At 56.3% G+C, this 18,432-nt stretch overlaps 1 protein-coding gene across 1 annotated transcript; it reads left to right on the plus strand.

The window, feature by feature from the left end:
* The first annotated feature begins 170 nt into the window (after positions 1 to 170).
* Positions 171 to 8,952, plus strand: LOC128974720 (mucin-19-like). The gene is made up of 2 exons (XM_054391416.1): positions 171 to 195; positions 7,043 to 8,952. Exons 1-2 carry the CDS (start codon positions 171 to 173, stop codon positions 8,950 to 8,952), a joined length of 1,935 nt encoding a protein of 644 aa, XP_054247391.1.
* The last annotated feature ends 9,480 nt before the right edge of the window (positions 8,953 to 18,432 follow it).

Consider the following 18,432-nt stretch of genomic DNA (forward strand, 5'->3'; position numbering starts at 1 on the left):
GCTGGGGTTGGGTTTCTTCAGTTTTGGAACAGAACTTGAACCCTTCTGGGTGCTGGTGGTGCTGGTGACCCAGGTGTGGAGTGCTGGTGGTGCTGGTGACCCAGGTGTGGAGTGCTGGTGACCCAGGTGTGGAGTGCTGGTGGTGCTGGTGACCCAGGTGTGGAGTGCTGATGGTGCTGGTGACCCAGATCACAAGTACCACCCTGCCCACCCTGGCTGGGAGGGTGATGCCCACCAGGAGCACATGCAGTGGGGACCTGCTGATGCCTTATTTGGAACCTTTTTGGTTCGGGATTTTCTTGCCTTTTCTTTTTCTACACCACTTTTTGGAGCCCTTTGGGATGTGCAGTTGTCCTCTGTGGACGTGGCCATTCTGCTGATCTCTGCATCCTTTTGTATGGGACATAACTAAGGTCCTGTTCTGGAGGGGACATTTCTGTTTTGTGTTGTTTTGTTTTTGAGCCCAACGCTGCTCTCCATGATTCCAGTACCTCTGATGAAAGTCTGTTCCTGTAGTTGGAGATGTTTGGGACTTTGTTAAGCCAGAGAAAAGCTGAGTCCTTGATGAAGTGTGGAGAAGCAGCTCTCAGCAGCTATGGGCAGGTGGAACACTGCTGGGTGGCAGCTGGAGGTTCCTTGTCCCCCCTGCTGGCAGCTGGTTGGGTTGGGGAAGGACAGAGCAGAAGGCACAGGAGAAGTCTTCCTGCCCAGGTTTTCCACATGTAGCAGGAGAGAGCCACTCCTCCAACACCTTGTTCTTGTTCTGGGTGTCCAGGTGCTTTGCATGGTTCTGATGTCCAGATGCAAGGCTTCTCTTTGTCCTGTGGACTCAAATAAAACTCTTCTACCATCTCTGGTGGTCGTTTGGTTCTCAAAGTGACTTTGGTGTGGGCATCCTCAGGCTAACTTCTGCCCCTTCCAAGGGCCCTTCCCCCAGGCCAGATTTTCTCTCTGCATTTGGGCTTTCTGCTTAAAGCTTTCAAGGGTTAATGAAGCAGATTATCCAATGACCACTCATTGGCTGCAGCTCTCCTCTCTTAAATTTGTCTGTCCCAGACCTCTGCATCTAAACACAGCTGCTTTTGTCTCTAAAAAAGAGCTATTTTTGTGGCTTTCAGCCTCCCCTCCCTGCACATCCATTCTGCTGATTCTGAAGGCTCCTTGGGAGCCAGCTGGGCACCATCCAGCCCACAACATGCCAGCGCCACTACACTATCTCTCCAGAGATCTCTCTTCCTGCAAGCCTGCTGCTGCAGTTGGGTTTGCCAAGCCCTGCTCCCTGCCATGGGGTCAGGGTTTGGGATGCACCTTGGACTCCTGAGGTGATCCCAGTGAAGCAGAAAGCAGTGGAGCTGATGTGCAGAGGGCTGGAGCACCTCTCCTATGAGAACAGACTGGGAGACTTGGGGCTGTTCAGGTTGGAGAAGAGAAGGCTCCAAGGTGACCTTCTTGTGGCCTTCCAGGATCTGAAGGGGGCTACAAGAAAGCTGGGGAGAGACTTTTTAGGCTATCAGGTAGTGACAGGACTGGGGGGAATGGAACAAAGCTGGAAATGGGGAGATTCAGGCTGGATGTGAGGAAGAAGTTCTTCCCCATGAGAGTGGTGAGAGCCTGGAATGGGTTGTCCAGGGAGGTGGTTGAGGCTCCATCCCTGGAGGTGTTTGCAGTCAGGCTGGATGAGGCTCTGGCCAGCCTGCTGTAGTGTGAGGTGTCCCTGCCCATGGCAGGGGGTTGGAACTGGATGATCCTTGTGGTCCCTTCCAAACCTGACTGATTCTGTGATTCTATGAAATGAGCCCCACAGCTCCAGAGAGGTCTGGAGCAGGAATGTTTATCGCAGCTCTGGGTACAGGGGGGATCTCTCCACCAAACCTGTACCCCCTGTGCCAGTACACACAGGGATTGTTGTGATAAAAGCACAGATTGATGAGTTCTCTGAGAACAGGTGTGGGGAATAGTCACCAGTGGTGTCCCCCAGGGATCAGTGCTGGGCCCCATCCTGTTCAGTATCTTTAGTGATGATCTGGAGGAGGGGATTGAGTCCATCATCAGTGAGTTTGCAGATGACACCAAGCTGGGAGCCGGTGTGGATCTGTTGGAGGGTAGGAGGCTCTGCAGAGGGACCTGGACAGGCTCTGCACATTGGCCACAACAACCCCAAGCAGTTCTACAGGCTGGGGACAGAGTGGCTGGAGAGCAGCCAGGCAGAGAGGGACCTGGGGGTGCTGGGTGACAGCAGCTGAACAGGAGCCAGCAGTGTGCCCAGGTGGCCAAGAAGGCCAATGGCATCCTGGCCTGGATCAGCAATAGTGTGGCCAGCAGGAGCAGGGAAGTCATCCTGCCCTGTGCTCAGCACTGCTCAGGCCACACCTTGAGTGCTGTGTCCAGTTCCGGGCCCCTCAGTTTAAGAAAGATGTTGAGATGCTGGAAGGTGTCCAGAGAAGGGCAACAAAGGTGGGGAGGGGTCTGGAGCACAGCCCTGTGAGGAGAGGCTGAGGGAGCTGGGGGTGTTCAGCCTGGAGAAGAGGAGGCTCAGGGCAGACCTCATTGCTCTCTACAACTACCTGAAGGGAGGTTGTAGGCAGGTGGGGGTTGGGCTCTTCTCCCAGGGAAGCAGTGACAGGAGAGGACACAGTCTCAAGCTCTGCCAGGGAGTTTAGGCTTGGTCTTAGAAAGAAGTTCTTCCCAGACAGATTGGCCATTGGGATGTGCTGCCCAGGGAATTGGTGGAGTCCCCATCCCTGGCAGTGTTTAAAACAAGCCTGGCTGAGGCACTCAGTGCCATGGGGTAGTTGGTTAGCTGGTGCTGGGTGATGGGCTGGACTGGATGAGCTCTGAGGTCTTTTCCAACCTGCTTGATTCTGTGATGCAAATTCTTTCCAGGAACTCCTTAACACAGGTGTCCTCCCATCCTCCACCCAGGTTCCCTCCTCCTGTGATCATTTGGGTGGCCTTTGGGGATGAAGTAAGAGTCTTCCTCCCAGGGTGTTTTTCACCTTTGGTCCAACTGCTTGTTTTTCATCGTGTCCCAGTTCCTCTTATCTCTTAGACTAACGGTTTCTGCTTTTTCAGTCAAAAGAAGGATGCAAACCTTGACCCTTTATGGTTAAATATTCACCTGGTGGCTGTAGGTACCCCTTTGATGGAGAACCTGGGTCTGGTCTTGTGCAGCCCAATGCTTGTAATGTGTAGTTACACATTACCTCCTTTGATCAGTAAAGGGTCTCTGCTATAGGGGCAGAAAATCAAAGGTCCCTTTTCCAATATAGGGGCAGAAAATCAAAGGTCCCTCCACCAATATTCTTTGATTTTATATTTCTCCTTCATCAGAGCAGAGCTTGGTGCCTGAGTCCCTCCTCACTCAGCCTGCTCTGGGAGTGAGCTGAGCAGGAGCTGATGCTGCTCTGCACTCTGCTCTCTCTCTGAAACCTCTCCAAAAGCCAAGAAAACCATTCCAGCTCCAGTGCCTTCTGGCCCCACACCAGATGTGAGCTCCTTCAGCTTTGTGCTGAGCAGGGGCTTGGTAAATCTGAGCCTGAGGGAAGCTTCTGGGGGGTCCTGTGCTGCAGGAAGCACTGCTGGGTGCTCTGCAGCAGATGGCCCTGCTGGGCTGGGGCTTCGAGTTGAGGTTGTTCAACCTGGAGAAGAGAAGGCTCCAGGCAGACCTTAGAGCTGCATTTCAATCTCTGCAGGGGAGCTGCAGGCAGGCTGGGGAGGGACTGTTCAGAAGGGGCTGTGGGGACAGGACCAGGGGCAATGGTTTGAAACTGGAGCAGGGCAGAGTTAGGTTGGACATCAGGAGGAAGTTGTGCACAGTGAGGCTGGTGAGACACTGGAACAGGCTGCCCAGGGAAGTGGTGGAGGCTCTGTCCCTGCAGACATTCAGGATCAGCCTGGATGTGTCCCTGGGCAGCCTGCTGTAGGTGGAGGTGTTCCTGCTGCCTGCAGGGGGTTGGACAGGATGCCCTTGGAGGGTCCCTTCCAACCCCATGCATTCTGTGGGACTTCCCTGGGCAGGAATAGTTCTGCTATGGCCACACCAGTGAGCTGCTCCCAAGAGCCTGAACTGGCTGAAGACACCTGGGGTGGTTTGCTCTGTGGACTTCCATCTTTCAAGGTGCTCTTTAAAAGAACCTTAAAAGATTTCCTTGGGATAAAAAAATGGCAGAAGTGGGGGGGAGGAGCTGTCCTTGGAAAGCCCAAGGCAGGGTGGCTGTGGCTGACTGTGGTGGGAAGCTGCAGTCCAGCCCTGGCCTGGCCTTTTGGACCACACACAGCAGGGGATGCAGAACTGAGCTGCCATTGGCTCTGGTTCATGCATCCACTTGGCCCTGGGGAAGACAAAGTTGTCAAGAGGGAGCAACAGCAGCACTGAAGTTAATAAGGAGGAGAGATAATGAAACATGAGGCCAGGGCAAAAATAATGCAGCAAGAGAGGGCTTCAGATGGAAGTTAATTAGCCTTTGGTTAATAGGGGAAGCAATTAAACTCAATTAATTAAACTAAGTAGAAATAAATGAAGTGTTTAGGTAAAGTGAATCACCTCCTCCCACCTCTGCCAAGGGGCAGGGCTGGGCTGGCCACTACATGAGTGCCAGAGGCTCTCCATGAAGCCCTCTGCTTCCCAAAGGGAAGAGAAAGGGAATGAGGGAGAGACACTGAGTGGGTGGGAGAGAAACTAAACCAGCTGGGATGGAACTAATGATAAAGTAAAAGAGAAGAGTAAAGGAAGAGACAGAAACCAGCACCAGCCCTGTGAGCAGCTGGATGTAACCAAAGCCTGTGCTGTGATCCAGCAGCTCCAGCAGAGGAGGAGGAAAACAAAATCAAGTGCCAGGTCCTGCACCTGGGTCACAACAACCCATGAAGGCTCCAGACTTGGGGCAGGGTGGCTGGAAACTGCCCAGCAGAGAAAGCCCTGAGGGTGCTGGGTGACAGCAGCTGAACACCAGCCAGGGGGTGCCCAGCTGGGCAAGAAGGGCACCAGCAGCCTGGCCTGGATCAGCAATAGTGTGGGCAGCAGGAGCAGGGCAGGGATGGTGCCCCTGGGCTCAGCACTGGGGAGGCCACAGCTTGAGTGCTGGGTTCAGGTTTGGGCTCCTCACTCCACAAAGGGCATTGAGGAGCTGGAGCAGGTCCAGAGAAGGGCAACAAAGCTGGGGAAGGGTTTGGAGAAGAGGGCTGGGGAGGAGCAGCTGAGGGAGCTGGGGGTGTTTGGTGTGGAGAAGAGGAGGCTGAGGGAGACCTCATTGCTCTCTGCAGCTCCTGAGAGGAGGCTGGAGCCAGGTGGGGGTTGGGCTCTGCTCCCTAGGATCAGGTGAGAGAAGGAGAGGAAATGGCCTGGAATTGTGCCAGGGGAGGGTTAGGTTGGAGATGAAAAATTTCTTTGCTGCAAGAGTGGTCAGGGATTGGCACAGGCTGCCCAGGGAGGTGGTGGAGTCCCCATGCCTGGAGGTGTTCTGGTATTGAACCTGGGGCCATGGTTTAGTGGCCATGGTGGTGCTGGGTTGGGGGTTGGACTGGATGATCTCAGAAAGCTTTTCCAACCCAAACCATTCTCTGATCCTATGCAAAGGGAAGAAATCCTCATTCCCAAAGTGATCTTTCAAAGTTACCCAACTTTGTGAATCTTCCAAAATTTCCTTGCAGTTTGATTTTACAGAACATCAGGAAAAAGATGATCTGTCCCAGCTTGAAGATGAACTTGAAGACCTAGAAACCACCTTTTTTTTTTTTTTTTTTTTTTTGGTCTAAAACTTCTGAAGTTTGTTCATTTCCCCTTCCAGTAACTGCAATGGGAGTTGCAGCAGCTCTTTATCTCCATAACCCATCCTGGGAAGCCTAAGCAGAGGTGGAGCCATCTGCTCTCTGGGTATCTGGAATCTCATCTGGGATCCATTCACAGAGTGACAGAATGGGCTGGAAGGGGCCTTCAAGATCATCCATGTGTGGCCAGGGACCCCTCCTACCAGCCCAGCTTGCTCAAGGCCTCATCCAGCCTGGCCTTGAACACCTCCAGGGTGGAGGCATCCACAACCTCCCTGGGCACCCTGTGCCACTGTCTCACCACCCTCACTGCAAAGAATTTCTTCCTCATCTCCAGTCTCAGTCTCCCCTCCTCAGGATCCAATCCATTGTCCCTCATCCTGTCACTCCCAGCCCTTGTCAAAAGTCCCTCCCCAGCTCTCCTGGAGCTCCTTCAGGTACTGGAAGCTGCTCTAAGGTCTCCCTGGAGCCTTCTCTGCAGGCTGATCCGTGGTGATCCCTTTTCCATTGTTATTTCAATTTCCATGGGGTGTAGTCTGGGTTTGGATGATTTCCTCTCTTCAGGGAATGCTTCAACAGCAACATCACAGACATGCAGTTTCAGTTTTGTTTGCAGTAAGTGTTGCCATGGAGTGAAAAAGGAATCCGGAAGACAAGTTAGTGGTCACAGGAGAGTAGATAAATGAATTCCTGATCCTCAGCTTCGGGACTGTTTTCCTGTGCATGATGCTGACCCAGGCTGGGGCTCTGCCTCTGCTCTGCTCAAAGAAGGAAGGATTCCCTCAGGCCTGGGGGAGGTAACTGCTGTGAAGCTGCCTTTGAAAGAGAGATGGAATCTGCTCAGACTGACACAGATTGCATTGGGTTGGAAGGGACTCTCCAAGGGCATCTTGTCCAACCCCCTGCAGGCAGCAGGGACACCTCAGCTAGAGCAGGCTGCACAGGGACACATTCAGGCTGCTCCTGAGTGGAGGTCCTTTCCAGCCTGAGCTGTTCTGTAGTTCCTTCACACTCAACAAGCTGCAGAGTCTTTTTCTGCCTGAAACCAGAGCATTTCAGAAGCTCACAGATACTTTGCTCTAGAGAGATCTCTCCTAAAGCCTCTTGGCCTTCCTCTGGGCAGCAGCTTGGATTGCTTGCATGGTCCTCGTTTGTTGCTCTTCAGCTGCACTTGCAGAGATCCTGCTCCAGTTCCCTTTTCCTTGGGGCTGGACTTGATGATCTCCGAAGGTCCCTTCCAACCCTTGACACCCTATGATGCTGTGATCCAACCCAGCTCCAGCGCAGCAGCCCCGGGAGCAGGGTGCCAGCAGCCCCGGGAGCAGGGTGCAGGAGCCCCGGGAGCAGGGTGCCAGCAGTCCCGGGAGCAGGGTGCCAGCAGTCCCGGGAGCAGGGTGCCAGCAGCCCCGGGAGCAGGGTGCCAGCAGTCCCGGGAGCAGGGCGCAGCAGTCCCGGGAGCAGAGTGCCAGCAGTCCCGGGAGCAGGGTGCCAGCAGTCCCGGGAGCAGGGCGCAGCAGTCCCGGGAGCAGAGTGCCAGCAGTCCCGGGAGCAGAGTGCCAGCAGTCCCGGGAGCCGGGTGCAGCAGTCCCGGGAGCAGAGTGCCTGCAGTCCCGGGAGCAGGTCGCAGCAGTCCCGGGAGCCGGGTGCAGCAGTCCCGGGAGCAGAGTGCCAGCAGTCCCGGGAGCAGGTGCCAGTAGTCCCGGGAGCAGGTGCCAGCAGTCCCGGGAGCAGGGTGCAGCAGTCCCGGGAGCAGAGTGCCAGCAGTCCCGGGAGCAGGTGCCAGTAGTCCCGGGAGCAGGTGCCAGCAGTCCCGGGAGCAGGGTGCAGCAGTCCCGGGAGCAGAGTGCCAGCAGTCCCGGGAGCAGAGTGCCAGCAGTCCCGGGAGCAGGGCGCAGCAGTCCCGGGAGCAGGTGCAGCAGTCCCGGGAGCAGAGTGCCAGCAGTTCCGGGAGCAAAGTGCCAGCAGTCCCGGGAGCAGAGTGCCAGCAGTCCGGGAGCAAGTGCCAGCAGTCCCGGGAGCAGAGTGCCAGCAGTCCCGGGAGCAGAGTGCCAGCAGTCCCGGGAGCAGGGTGCAGCAGTCCCGGGAGCAGAGTGCCAGCAGTTCCGGGAGCAGGGTGCAGCAGTCCCGGGAGCAGAGTGCCAGCAGTCCCGGGAGCAGGTGCCAGCAGTCCCGGGAGCAGAGTGCCAGCAGTCCCGGGAGCAGAGTGCCAGTAGTCCCGGGAGCAGAGTGCCAGTAGTCCCGGGAGCAGGTGCCAGCAGTCCCGAGAGCAGGGCGCAGCAGTCCCGGGAGCAGAGTGCCAGCAGTCCCGGGAGCAGAGTGCCAGCAGTCCCGGGAGCAGGGTGCAGCAGTCCCGGGAGCAGAGTGCCAGCAGTCCCGGGAGCAGGTGCCAGCAGTCCCGGGAGCAGGGCGCAGCAGTCCCGGGAGCAGAGTGCCAGCAGTCCCGGGAGCAGGGCGCAGCAGTCCCGGGAGCAGAGTGCCAGCAGTCCCGGGAGCAGAGTGCCAGCAGTCCCGGGAGCAGGTGCCAGCAGTCCCGGGAGCAGGGTGCAGCAGTCCCGGGAGCAGAGTGCCAGCAGTTCCGGGAGCAGGGCGCCAGCAGTCCCGGGAGCAGGTGCCAGCAGTTCCGGGAGCAGGGTGCCAGCAGTTCCGGGAGCAGGGTGCCAGCAGTCCCGGGAGCAGGTGCCAGCAGTCCCGGGAGCAGAGTGCCAGCAGTTCCGGGAGCAGGGTGCCAGCAGTCCCGGGAGCAGAGTGCCAGCAGTCCCGGGAGCAGGGCGCCAGCAGTCCCGGGAGCAGGGCGCAGCAGTCCCGGGAGCAGGGCGCCAGCAGTCCCGGGAGCAGGGCGCAGCAGTCCCGGAAGCAGGGCGCCAGCAGTCCCGGGAGCAGGGCGCAGCAGTCCCGGAAGCAGGGCGCCAGCAGTCCCGGGAGCAGGGCGCAGCAGTCCCGGGAGCAGGGCGCCAGCAGTCCCGGGAGCAGGGCGCAGCAGTCCCGGGAGCAGGGCGCAGCAGCGAGGCAGCTCTGACATCTAGCGGTGCTTGTGGCTCCTGCGGGTCGGACGGAGCAGGCTGCATCCCGCTGCAGGGGAACCCAACCGCCGCTCACAAAGGCTGCGAACCACCTCTGGGACCCCCCCAGTCCGAGCGCCAGCCCAGCACCGCCTTAGAAAAATCAAAGGTCCCTTTTCCAATATAGGGGCAGAAAATCAAAGGTCCCTCCACCAATATTCTTTGATTTTATATTTCTCCTTCATCAGAGCAGAGCTTGGTGCCTGAGTCCCTCCTCACTCAGCCTGCTCTGGGAGTGAGCTGAGCAGGAGCTGATGCTGCTCTGCACTCTGCTCTCTCTCTGAAACCTCTCCAAAAGCCAAGAAAACCATTCCAGCTCCAGTGCCTTCTGGCCCCACACCAGATGTGAGCTCCTTCAGCTTTGTGCTGAGCAGGGGCTTGGTAAATCTGAGCCTGAGGGAAGCTTCCGGGGGGGTCCTGTGCTGCAGGAAGCACTGCTGGGTGCTCTGCAGCAGCCCTGCTGGGCTGGGGCTTCGAGTTGGTGCTGTGCAGCCTGGAGAAGAGAAGGCTCCAGGCAGACCATCGAGTCCAAGTGTCAGCCCAGCACCACCACGGACACCAAGCCAGCCATGGCCACATGCCTTTGAACACTGCCGGGATGGAGACTCCACCGCCTCCCTCGGCAGCCTGTGCCGGTGTTTGAGAGCCCTTTCAGGCAAGAAGCTTCTTCCAACAGCCAACCTAAGCCTCCCCTGCAGCGACTTGAGGCCATTTCCTCTTGTGCTGCCACTTCTTACTAGGGAGAAGAGACCAATCCCCACCTTGTGCCCAATCTCCTTTCAGGGAGCTGTAGAGAGCAATGAGGTCTCCCCTCAGTCTCCTCTTCTCCAGACTGAACACCCCCAGCTCCCTCAGCTGCTCCTCCCCAGTCCTGTTCACAGGATCACAGATCACAGGATGTTAGGGACCCAAAGAGATCATTGAGTCCAACCCTCTGCCAGAGCAGGACCAGAGAATCCAGTACAGGTCACACAGGAACACATCCAGACAGGGCTGCAAAGGCTCCAGAGAAGGAGACTCCACAACCTCTCTGGGCAGCCTGTTCCAGGCCTCCTGGACCCTCACAGTGAAGAAGTTCCTCCTCATGTTGAGGTGGAACCTCCTGTGCTGCAGTTTCCATCCACTGCCCCTTGGCCTATCCCAGGGCACAACTGAGCAGAGCCTGTCCCTGTCCCTTCCCTCCTGACCCCCAGCCCTCAGCTATTGATAGACATTGATCAGATCCCTCTCAGCCTTCTCCTCTCCAGACTAAACATCCCCAGGGCTCTCAGCCTCTCCTCACCAGGCAGTGCTCCAGGTCCTTCAGCATCCTTGGAGCCCTCCCTTGGACTCTCTCCAGCAGATCCCTGTCCCTCCTGAACTGGGGAGCCCAGACCTGGATGCAATATTCCAGGTGAGGTCTCACCAGGGCTGAGTAGAGGGGGAAGAGAACCAGACCCTTTACTATGACCATGTAGTGATTGAAAAGGGGAAGACTTCATGGCCAGTTCCTCACTGATGGAGCTGCAGGAACACAAATGTCATCACTTGAAGTCACTGTGGTGCCTACACTTCCCATGCAGGAGCAGGGATGCTTGCCCAGGCCTTGCTTTTCTACACTGCAACAGAGCTTGAAAGGTTTCCCAGGATCTCAGAATGGAAGGAATTGCTTGAAAAGGCAGATTTGAGTGTCACTAATTCTGGGGGTTCTCACCAGTGCCAAGGGAACTTTGGAGAGGAGCAGAAAAATAGCTCAGATAATGGTGAAGAAGAGGTCCACGAGGTGAGAGCTGGTTCTGAGTGTGTGAGATCATTGATGAAGAGCTGGCTGCAGCTGTTCACAGTCACAGATTGCACTGGGCTGGAAGGGACCTTCCAAGGTCATTTTGTCCAACCCCCTGCAGGCAGCAGGGACACCTCCAGCTACAGCAGGCTGCCCAGGGACACATCCAGGCTGATCCTGAATGTCTCCAGGGACAGAGCCTCAACCCCCTCCCTGGGCAGCCTGTTCCAGTGTCTCCCCAGCCTCACCGTGCACAACTTCCTCCTGAGCTCCAACCTAACTCTGCCCTGCTCCAATTTCAATCCATTGCCCCTGGGCCTATCCCCACAGCCCCTTCTGAACAGTCCCTCCCCGGCCTGCCTGCAGCTCCCCTGCAGAGATTGAAATGCAGCTCTAAGGTCTGCCTGCAGCCTTCTCTTCTCCAGCCTGAACAGCCCCAACTCTCTCAGCCTGTCCCCATAGCAGAGGTTCTCCAGCCTCCTCTTTGTGGCCTCCTCTGGACCTTCTCCATCAGATCCAGGTCTCTCATATTGAGGGTCCCATATCTGGACAGAGCCCTGCAGGTGAGGTCTCCCCAAGCAGAGCAGAGGGGCAGGATCCTCTCTCTCCAGCTCTGGCCACACTGCTTTGGATGCAGCCCAGGCTGCCCTTGGCCTTCTGTGCTGCCAGTGCCCATTGCTGGCTCCTGTCCAGCTTCTCCCCCACCAGCACTCCCAAGTCCTTCTCTGCAGGGCTGCTCTCAGTCTCATCACCCCCAGCCTGGCTTTATACTGAGGATTGCCCTGACCCAGGACCTAGAGCCAGGGGCATGTCCCAGGGTCTCCAGTGCTGCAGCTGGGCTGCCTTCACTCTGCTGCTCCACACTGAACTGCCCCTGGAAGGAGGAGCAGCTCCCATGCAATGAGTTCAGATATTTGCCTACACCTTGTAGACCTTTGACTTGAAGAGCTAATCCTGGAGCAAAGAGGTGCAGCAGAACATTAACTTGGCCCTGCAGAGCCTTGCACAGGGGCACTGCTGAGTCAGCAAGAGAAAAATCCTCCAAGAAAGATCTTCAGCTTACAAAGGAGCTGAGCACTTCTCCTCTTGTCAGAAAAGGCTAAGGGTGACTTCAGCACAAACAAACTCTCCAGTCTGAGCCACATGCTCTTTTGTTTAGGTGCAGGACAAACATGGCACCAAGTGCTGCCAGCCCAGCCCCAGTCTGTCCTGGGCTGGTCCCCAGCAGTGTAGGCAGCAGGGGCAGGGAGGGGATTCTGCCCCTCTGATGTGCTCTGCTGAGACTCTCCTTACAGTGCTGGGGCAGCTCTGGAGGCCTCAGCACAAGAAGCTCAGGGACCTGTTTGAGGGTGTCCAGAGAAGGCCATGATCAGAGGGCTGGAGAGCCTCCCCCATGGGGACAGGCTGGGAGAGTTCTCCCTGGAGAAGAGAAGGCTCCAGGGAGCCTTAGAGCAGCCTTCCAGTACTGACTGCATAGAGGCATGGAGCATGGCCTACAGGGGTGGAGCTGAGCTTGTGTAGCACACAGGGGTTCACTGATAGCCACTGGAGGGCTCTTTCAGGATAAAAGCTGAACAGCTGGACAAGCCCTGAGGAGAGGTCTTCTCAAGGAACCTCCATCCCATTTTGCTCCCATTGCTTCCTGGAGCTTCCTGGATGGCAGAAGCTCCTCAGCATCCTGTATCCTGCTCCAACAACACCAGAACCCCATGCAGGGTCTTTGAGAGAAGAACTTGCCCTGAGCTGCTGTTTTTCCTTCAGTGAAGCCCTCCCATCCTCATTTCACTGCATTCCAGCAGGCAGTCTTGATCACCTGGACCTCCCACCTGCAGCTTCTTCAGCCACCAGGAAGCCAGGGGCTGCCCCAGCACTCCCTGCCCTGCACACAGCCTGCAGGAGGAGCAGCCCCTGGTGTACAGCCCTGACCCTGCTGCCTGCCAGCTCTCCACAGCAGCAAACTCCTCTGCCAGCTGCCTTCAGAATTCCCCAGCAGGCTCCTGCCTCACAGATCACACTCAGAGGATCATAGAATTGGTTTGGTTGGAGGAGATCTCCAAGCTCATCCAGTCCCATCTTCAACCCAGCCCCACCATGGCCATCAAACCCTGGCCCCAAGTGCCATGGCCACAGGGTTCTGGAACACCTCCAGGCATGGGGACTGCACCACCTCCCTGGGCAGCCTCTGCCAATCCCTGACCACTCTTGCAGCACAGAAAGCTTTCCTCATCTCCAACCTAAACCACCTGGCAGAGCAGGGCTGCAAGAACATTCCCCAGCCCCCTGGGGCAGCCCCAGCTCTGTGCCTGGTACCTGAACCACTCAGACCCTTGTGCTTGGCTGCCCTGTCCCTAGCAGGACAAAGGCTGTGGGACCTGGCTGGCTGCAGCCCATGGAGCTGCTCCCAAGCCCACCAAGTGCCCAGGATGGACCTAAAAGTGTCAATCTGGGGCTGGCAGTGCTGGTTTGGTGTCTCCCCATAGGGACTTACCCCTAAAGTGCTTCTGAGAGAGTCACAGAATGGTTTGGGTTGGAAAAGCCCTTCCAGAGCATGCAGCCCAACCATTCTCTAACCCTGCCAGGGCTGGGGCTAACACATGGCCCTCAGCACCACAGCTCTGCCACTTCTCAGGGAAGAGGACTCCACAACCTGTCTGAGCAGCCTGTCTGAGCTGCTCCACAGCTCCAGTACAATACTCTCAGATAACCTTCAACATCCCTGCTGTGAAGAGAGGCTGAGAGCCCTGGGGCTGTTTAGTGTGGGGAGGAGAAGGCTGAGAGGGATCTGATCAATGTCTATCAACAGCTGAGGGGTGGGGGTCAGGAGGAAGGGGCCAGGCTCTGTGTGGTGGTGCCCAGGGACAGGACAAAGAGCAACAGGGACAAGCTGGAACCCAGGAGGTTCCACCTCAACATGAGGAGAAACTTCTTTGGTGTGAGGGTGCTGGAGGCCTGGAGCAGGCTGCCCAGAGAGGTTGTGGAGTCTCCTTCTCTGGAGCCTTTCCAACCCCTCCTGGATGTGTTCTGTGTGCCCTGCCCTGGGTGCCCTGCTCTGGCAGGGGGTTGGCCTGGATGAGCTCTGGAGCTCCCTTCCAACCCCTCCCATTCTGTGATTTCACTGAAGTTCAGCTCCAGGCCCTGTGTTGCTCTCCCAATGAAGTTTGTTTCTTACAAATGCTTTCAGGAGGGATTTTCCTCCTCAGCTGACCTTCAGGCTCTCTGCAGTGGTTGCAAACCATTGTTCTTGCATTCAATCCCTAAATCTTTCCTAATCCTTTGGCTACCTCACTCCAGCTGAGCCTGCCCTGAACTTTTCAAGGCTGCCCCTGCCACTGCCACCTGAGTGTTGCTAATTGCTGAGTTGTTTCTCCCCGGGCTGAATGCTTTCTTTCTAGGCAGTTGATGAAATCAGCTAAATGACTCCTGGTGGGACAGAAAGTTCTTGGGCAGGAACCAAACCACTGCCTTAAAACACACCCAGGCAGCTTGGGTCTGTGTGCCGGGCCAGGGAGTTACTGTACAGCTGCATTCTCTACCCTGCACCTCCCACACTTAGGGCAGTAATGTGCAGATGACACCAAGCTGAGTGGTGTGGTGTCCTGAAGGACAGGATGGGACCCATCCAGAGGGACCTGGGCAGGCTGGAGAGGTGGCTGAGGAGAACCTCATGAGGTTCAGCAAGGCAAAGTGCAAGGTCCTGCACCTGGGTTGAGGCAATCCTCAATATCAATCCAGGCTGGGGGTGATGACACTGAGAGCAGCCCTGCAGAGAAGGACTTAGGGGTGCTGGGGGGGGAGAAGCTGGACAGGAGCCAGCAATGGGCACTGGCAGCACAGAAGGCCAAGGGCAGCCTGGGCTGCATCCAGAGCAGTGTGGCCAGAGCTGGAGAGAGAGGATCCTGCCCCTCTGCTCTGCTTGGGGAGACCTCACCTGCAGGGCTGGGCCAGCTGTGGGACCCTCAGCACAAGAGAGACCTGGAGCTGCTGGAGAGGGTCCAGAGGAAGCTACCAAGATGATCAGAGGCTGGAGAACGTCTGCTGTGGGGACAGGCTGAGAGAGTTGGGGCTGTTCAGCCTGGAGAAGAGAAGGCTGCAGGGAGATCTTAGAGCTGCATTTCAATCTCTGCAGGGGAGCTGCAGGCAGGCTGGGGAGGGACTGTTCAGAAGGGGCTGTAGGGATAGGCCCAGGGGCAATGGTTTGAAAGCGGAGCAGGGCAGAGTTAGGTTGGACATCAGGAGGAAATTGTGCCCAGTGAGGCTGGGGAGACACTGGAACAGGCTGCCCAGGGAGGTGGTGGAGGCTCTGTCCCTGGAGACATTCAGGATCAGCCTGGATGTGTCCCTGGGCAGCCTGCTGTAGCTGGAGGTGTCCCTGCTGCCTGCAGGGGTTGGACAAGATGCCCTTGGAGGGTCCCTTCCAACCCAATGCAATCTGTGAGTCTACATAAGCTTTGCAGCATTCAGGTTTTGAATGCAGATGGCTGAAAAGATGCTTCTGCTCCTCAGGTTTGGAAAAAGAGACAAACCACAACCCCAACCCACATCTCACACAAACCTACTCAAACCACTACAAAACTGCAGTTGTCCTCCTTTTGTCACAGTCTGACTTCATGCCTGATTTATGTGAAGTGCATCTGATGTGCAGCAGTCTGACTTCTGACACTACACAGCCCAAAGGAGAGAAAGCACAACCCAGCTGGGGTCAGACACTGCAGGTTCTCACAGTGGCTTGAGTTGGGAGGGATGGATCTGTTCACAGATTCACAGAATGGTTTGGGTTGGAAGGGACCTCAAAGCTCATCCAGTTCCAACCCCCTGCCATGGGCAGGGACACCTCCCACCAGCCCAGGTTGCTCAAGGCCTCATCCAGCCTGGCCTTGAACACCTCCAGGCAGGGGACAGCCACAGCCTCCCTGGGCAACCTGTGCCAGTGTTGCCCCACCCTCACTGCCAAGAATTTCTTCCTCATCTCCAGTCTCAATCTCCTCCTCAAGCTTCAGTCCATGCTCTCTTGTCCTGTCACAACAAGCCCTTGTCAAAAGTCCTTTCCAAGGGACTCTTCTGACCCTGTGAACCAAGGTGAGGGCATTGCTGGGAAGCAGCTGGAGGTCTCATTGTTCCCTTTGGATTTCTGCTATCCAGTCTCACTCCTTTCCTGTGTGAGTTGTTTCTGATGCCAGCTGCTTTCTGCCCCACTCCTGCAAAGGGAGTTTTGTTGAGGAGCTGCTGAAAGCAAAACTTTGCACAGGGAAGGCTAAAGCAGAGGCATCTCACTGCAGTTCTGTAATCCCCACAAGGAGGCTTAATGAGAAGCTTCAAATCAAGGGAAAATTGATTTGGAAATGGATCCAGGTCTAAATCCTCTGGTTCCTTATAAACCCCTCCTAAGGGGATCACAAATACCTCAAGGAAGCTGAACACAGAATCATAGAATTGTTTTAGTTGAGATCAAGTCCAAGCATGAACCCAGCACTGCCAGGGCACCACGAAACCATGGCCCTCAGCACCACATCTGCACAGCTCTTCATTCCCTGCAGGGATGGGGACTCCACCACTGCCCTGGGCAGCCTGGCTCAGGCCTTGACAACCCTTTTGGGAAAAAACTGTTGTCCAAAAACTGTTTCCTGGGAATCACAGAATCACAGAACATTAGGGGTTGGAAGGGAGCTCCAGAGCTCATCCAGTCCAACCCCCTGCCAGAGCAGGGGCACCCAGGGCAGGGCACACAGAACACATCAGGTGGGGTTTGAATATCTCCAGAGAGGGAGACTCCACAACCTCTGGAGCTGGAGGTGTTTAGCCTGGAGGAGGCTCAGGGCAGACCTCATTGCTCTCTACAACTACCTGAAGGGAGGTTGTAGCCACGTAGGGGTTGGGCTCTTCAACCAGGCAAGCAGCAGCAGAACAAGAGGACACAGTCTCAAGCCATGCAGGGGGAAGGTTAGGCTGGAGGTGAGGAGAAAGTTCTTCACAGAAAGAGTAATTGGCCACGGAATGTGCTGCCCAGGGAGGTGTCCAAAAAAAGATTGGACATGGCACTTGGAGCCAGGGTTTAGTTAGTCCTGAGGTGCTGGGTGAGAGGTTGGACTCGATGATCTCTGAGGTCTTTTCCAAACTTCTTGATTCTATGATTCCCTCTGGGCAGCCTGCTCCAGGCCTCCAGCAGCCTCATACCAAGGAATTTTCTCCTCATGTTGAGGTGGAACCTCCTGGGTTCCAGCTTGTCCCTGTTGGTCCTTGTCCTGTCACTGGGCACCACCAAGCAGAGCCTGTGAGCAGCACTCTGCCCAGGTGGTGAGCTGTGCCCTGCAGACAACTGCAGCCAAGTGAGCAGCACTCTGCCCAGGTGCCTGAGCACAGCCCCTCAGCAGGTTTCCCCCACAGGCTCACTCACACACACCCCATCAGGCAAGGCCACCTCTGCCTCCAGGAGCCACAGCCCAGCCCCAGCTCCTTGAGGAGACCTCAGCAGCTGCAGATTGATTTTCCTGCAGGCTTCATTTATTTACCAGCACCTCGTTCTGGCCTCACTTTTATGAAGTGCATGAAATAATCAGGATGCAATCAGAGCAGGGCTTTGCATGGATAATGTTGTCCTGAGGGAATAGTTTGAATCTTCCTGCCCTGCTCTCCCAGGGCCCTCCCTGTGCTGTCCCTGCCCACAGATCCAAACCTGCACTCAGATGGTTCTGAAGGCAGCTGAGGGTGCAGGACATGAACTGACCTGGGGCTGAAGCTCATGTGGAGAAGCTAAAGGATTTTAAACCCCCTTGTGGGAAGCCTCATCCCAGAGCTCAGTGGTTCCTTGTGGCACTGATCTAAGGTCAGTTTGCTCATGGCTGCAAGAATTGCACATTTTTTACTGCATGAGCTACCTCCAGCCCCCCCAGCCCCCCAGCCTTCCTCCAAGCCTCAGGTACAAAGACATCTTCTGTTTGCTCTGGAGATGCCTCTCCTGGAACCACTGTCCCTGATGGGTGCTCTTGTGAAGGTTTGTCACAAAATCAGAGCTGAGCTTTCCTTGTGGTCCATTAAGGGTCTCTTTAAGGGTCATTAATTGTCTGGAAATGTCCCCTGCAGTTCAGCAGAAATAAAATGCTATTAAGGATCTCAGTAGGGAGGACAGAAAGCACAAATGATAGGCTCAGAATGGTCTTGCTTGAGTTAATCAAATAAGGTAAGCAAAGTGTCCACGGCGAGTGAGGATTGTCAGCTCCCTCCATTTCCTCCTGCAAGATCATGGAGCAGATCCTCCTGAAGGCTTTGCTAAGGCACACAGAAAATGAAGGCATCCCAGCCTGGTCCCAGCACTGCTCTGTCCCAGAACAGCTCTGCCCCAGTCCTGTCCCAGCACTGCTCTGTCCCAGAACAGCTCTGCCCCAGCCTTGTCCCAGCACTGCTCTGTCCCAGAACAGCTCTGCCCCAGCCTTGTCCCAGCACTGCTCTGTCCTAGAACAGCTCTGTCCCAGCCCTGTCCCAACATTGCTCTAGCGCAGAACAGCTCTGCCCCAGCACTGCTCTGTCACGGAACAGCTCTGATCCAGCACTGCTCTGTCACAGCTCTGCCCCAGCACTGCTCTGTCACGGAACAGCTCTGATCCAGCACTGCTCTGTCACGGAACAGCTCTGATCCAGCACTGCCCTAGCATGGAACAGCTCTGATCCAGCACTGCTCCGTCACGGAACAGCTCTGATCCAGCACTGCCCTAGCACGGAACAGCTCTGATCCAGCACTGCCCCAGCACGGAACAGCACTGCCCCAGCACTGCTCTGTCACGGAACAGCTCTGATCCAGCACTGCCCTAGCACGGAACAGCACTGCCCCAGCACTGCTCTGTCACGGAACAG

The sequence above is a fragment of the Indicator indicator genome, chromosome 23, assembly GCF_027791375.1.
Source record: "Indicator indicator isolate 239-I01 chromosome 23, UM_Iind_1.1, whole genome shotgun sequence".
In the NCBI taxonomy this organism is placed as follows: Eukaryota; Metazoa; Chordata; class Aves; order Piciformes; family Indicatoridae; genus Indicator; species Indicator indicator.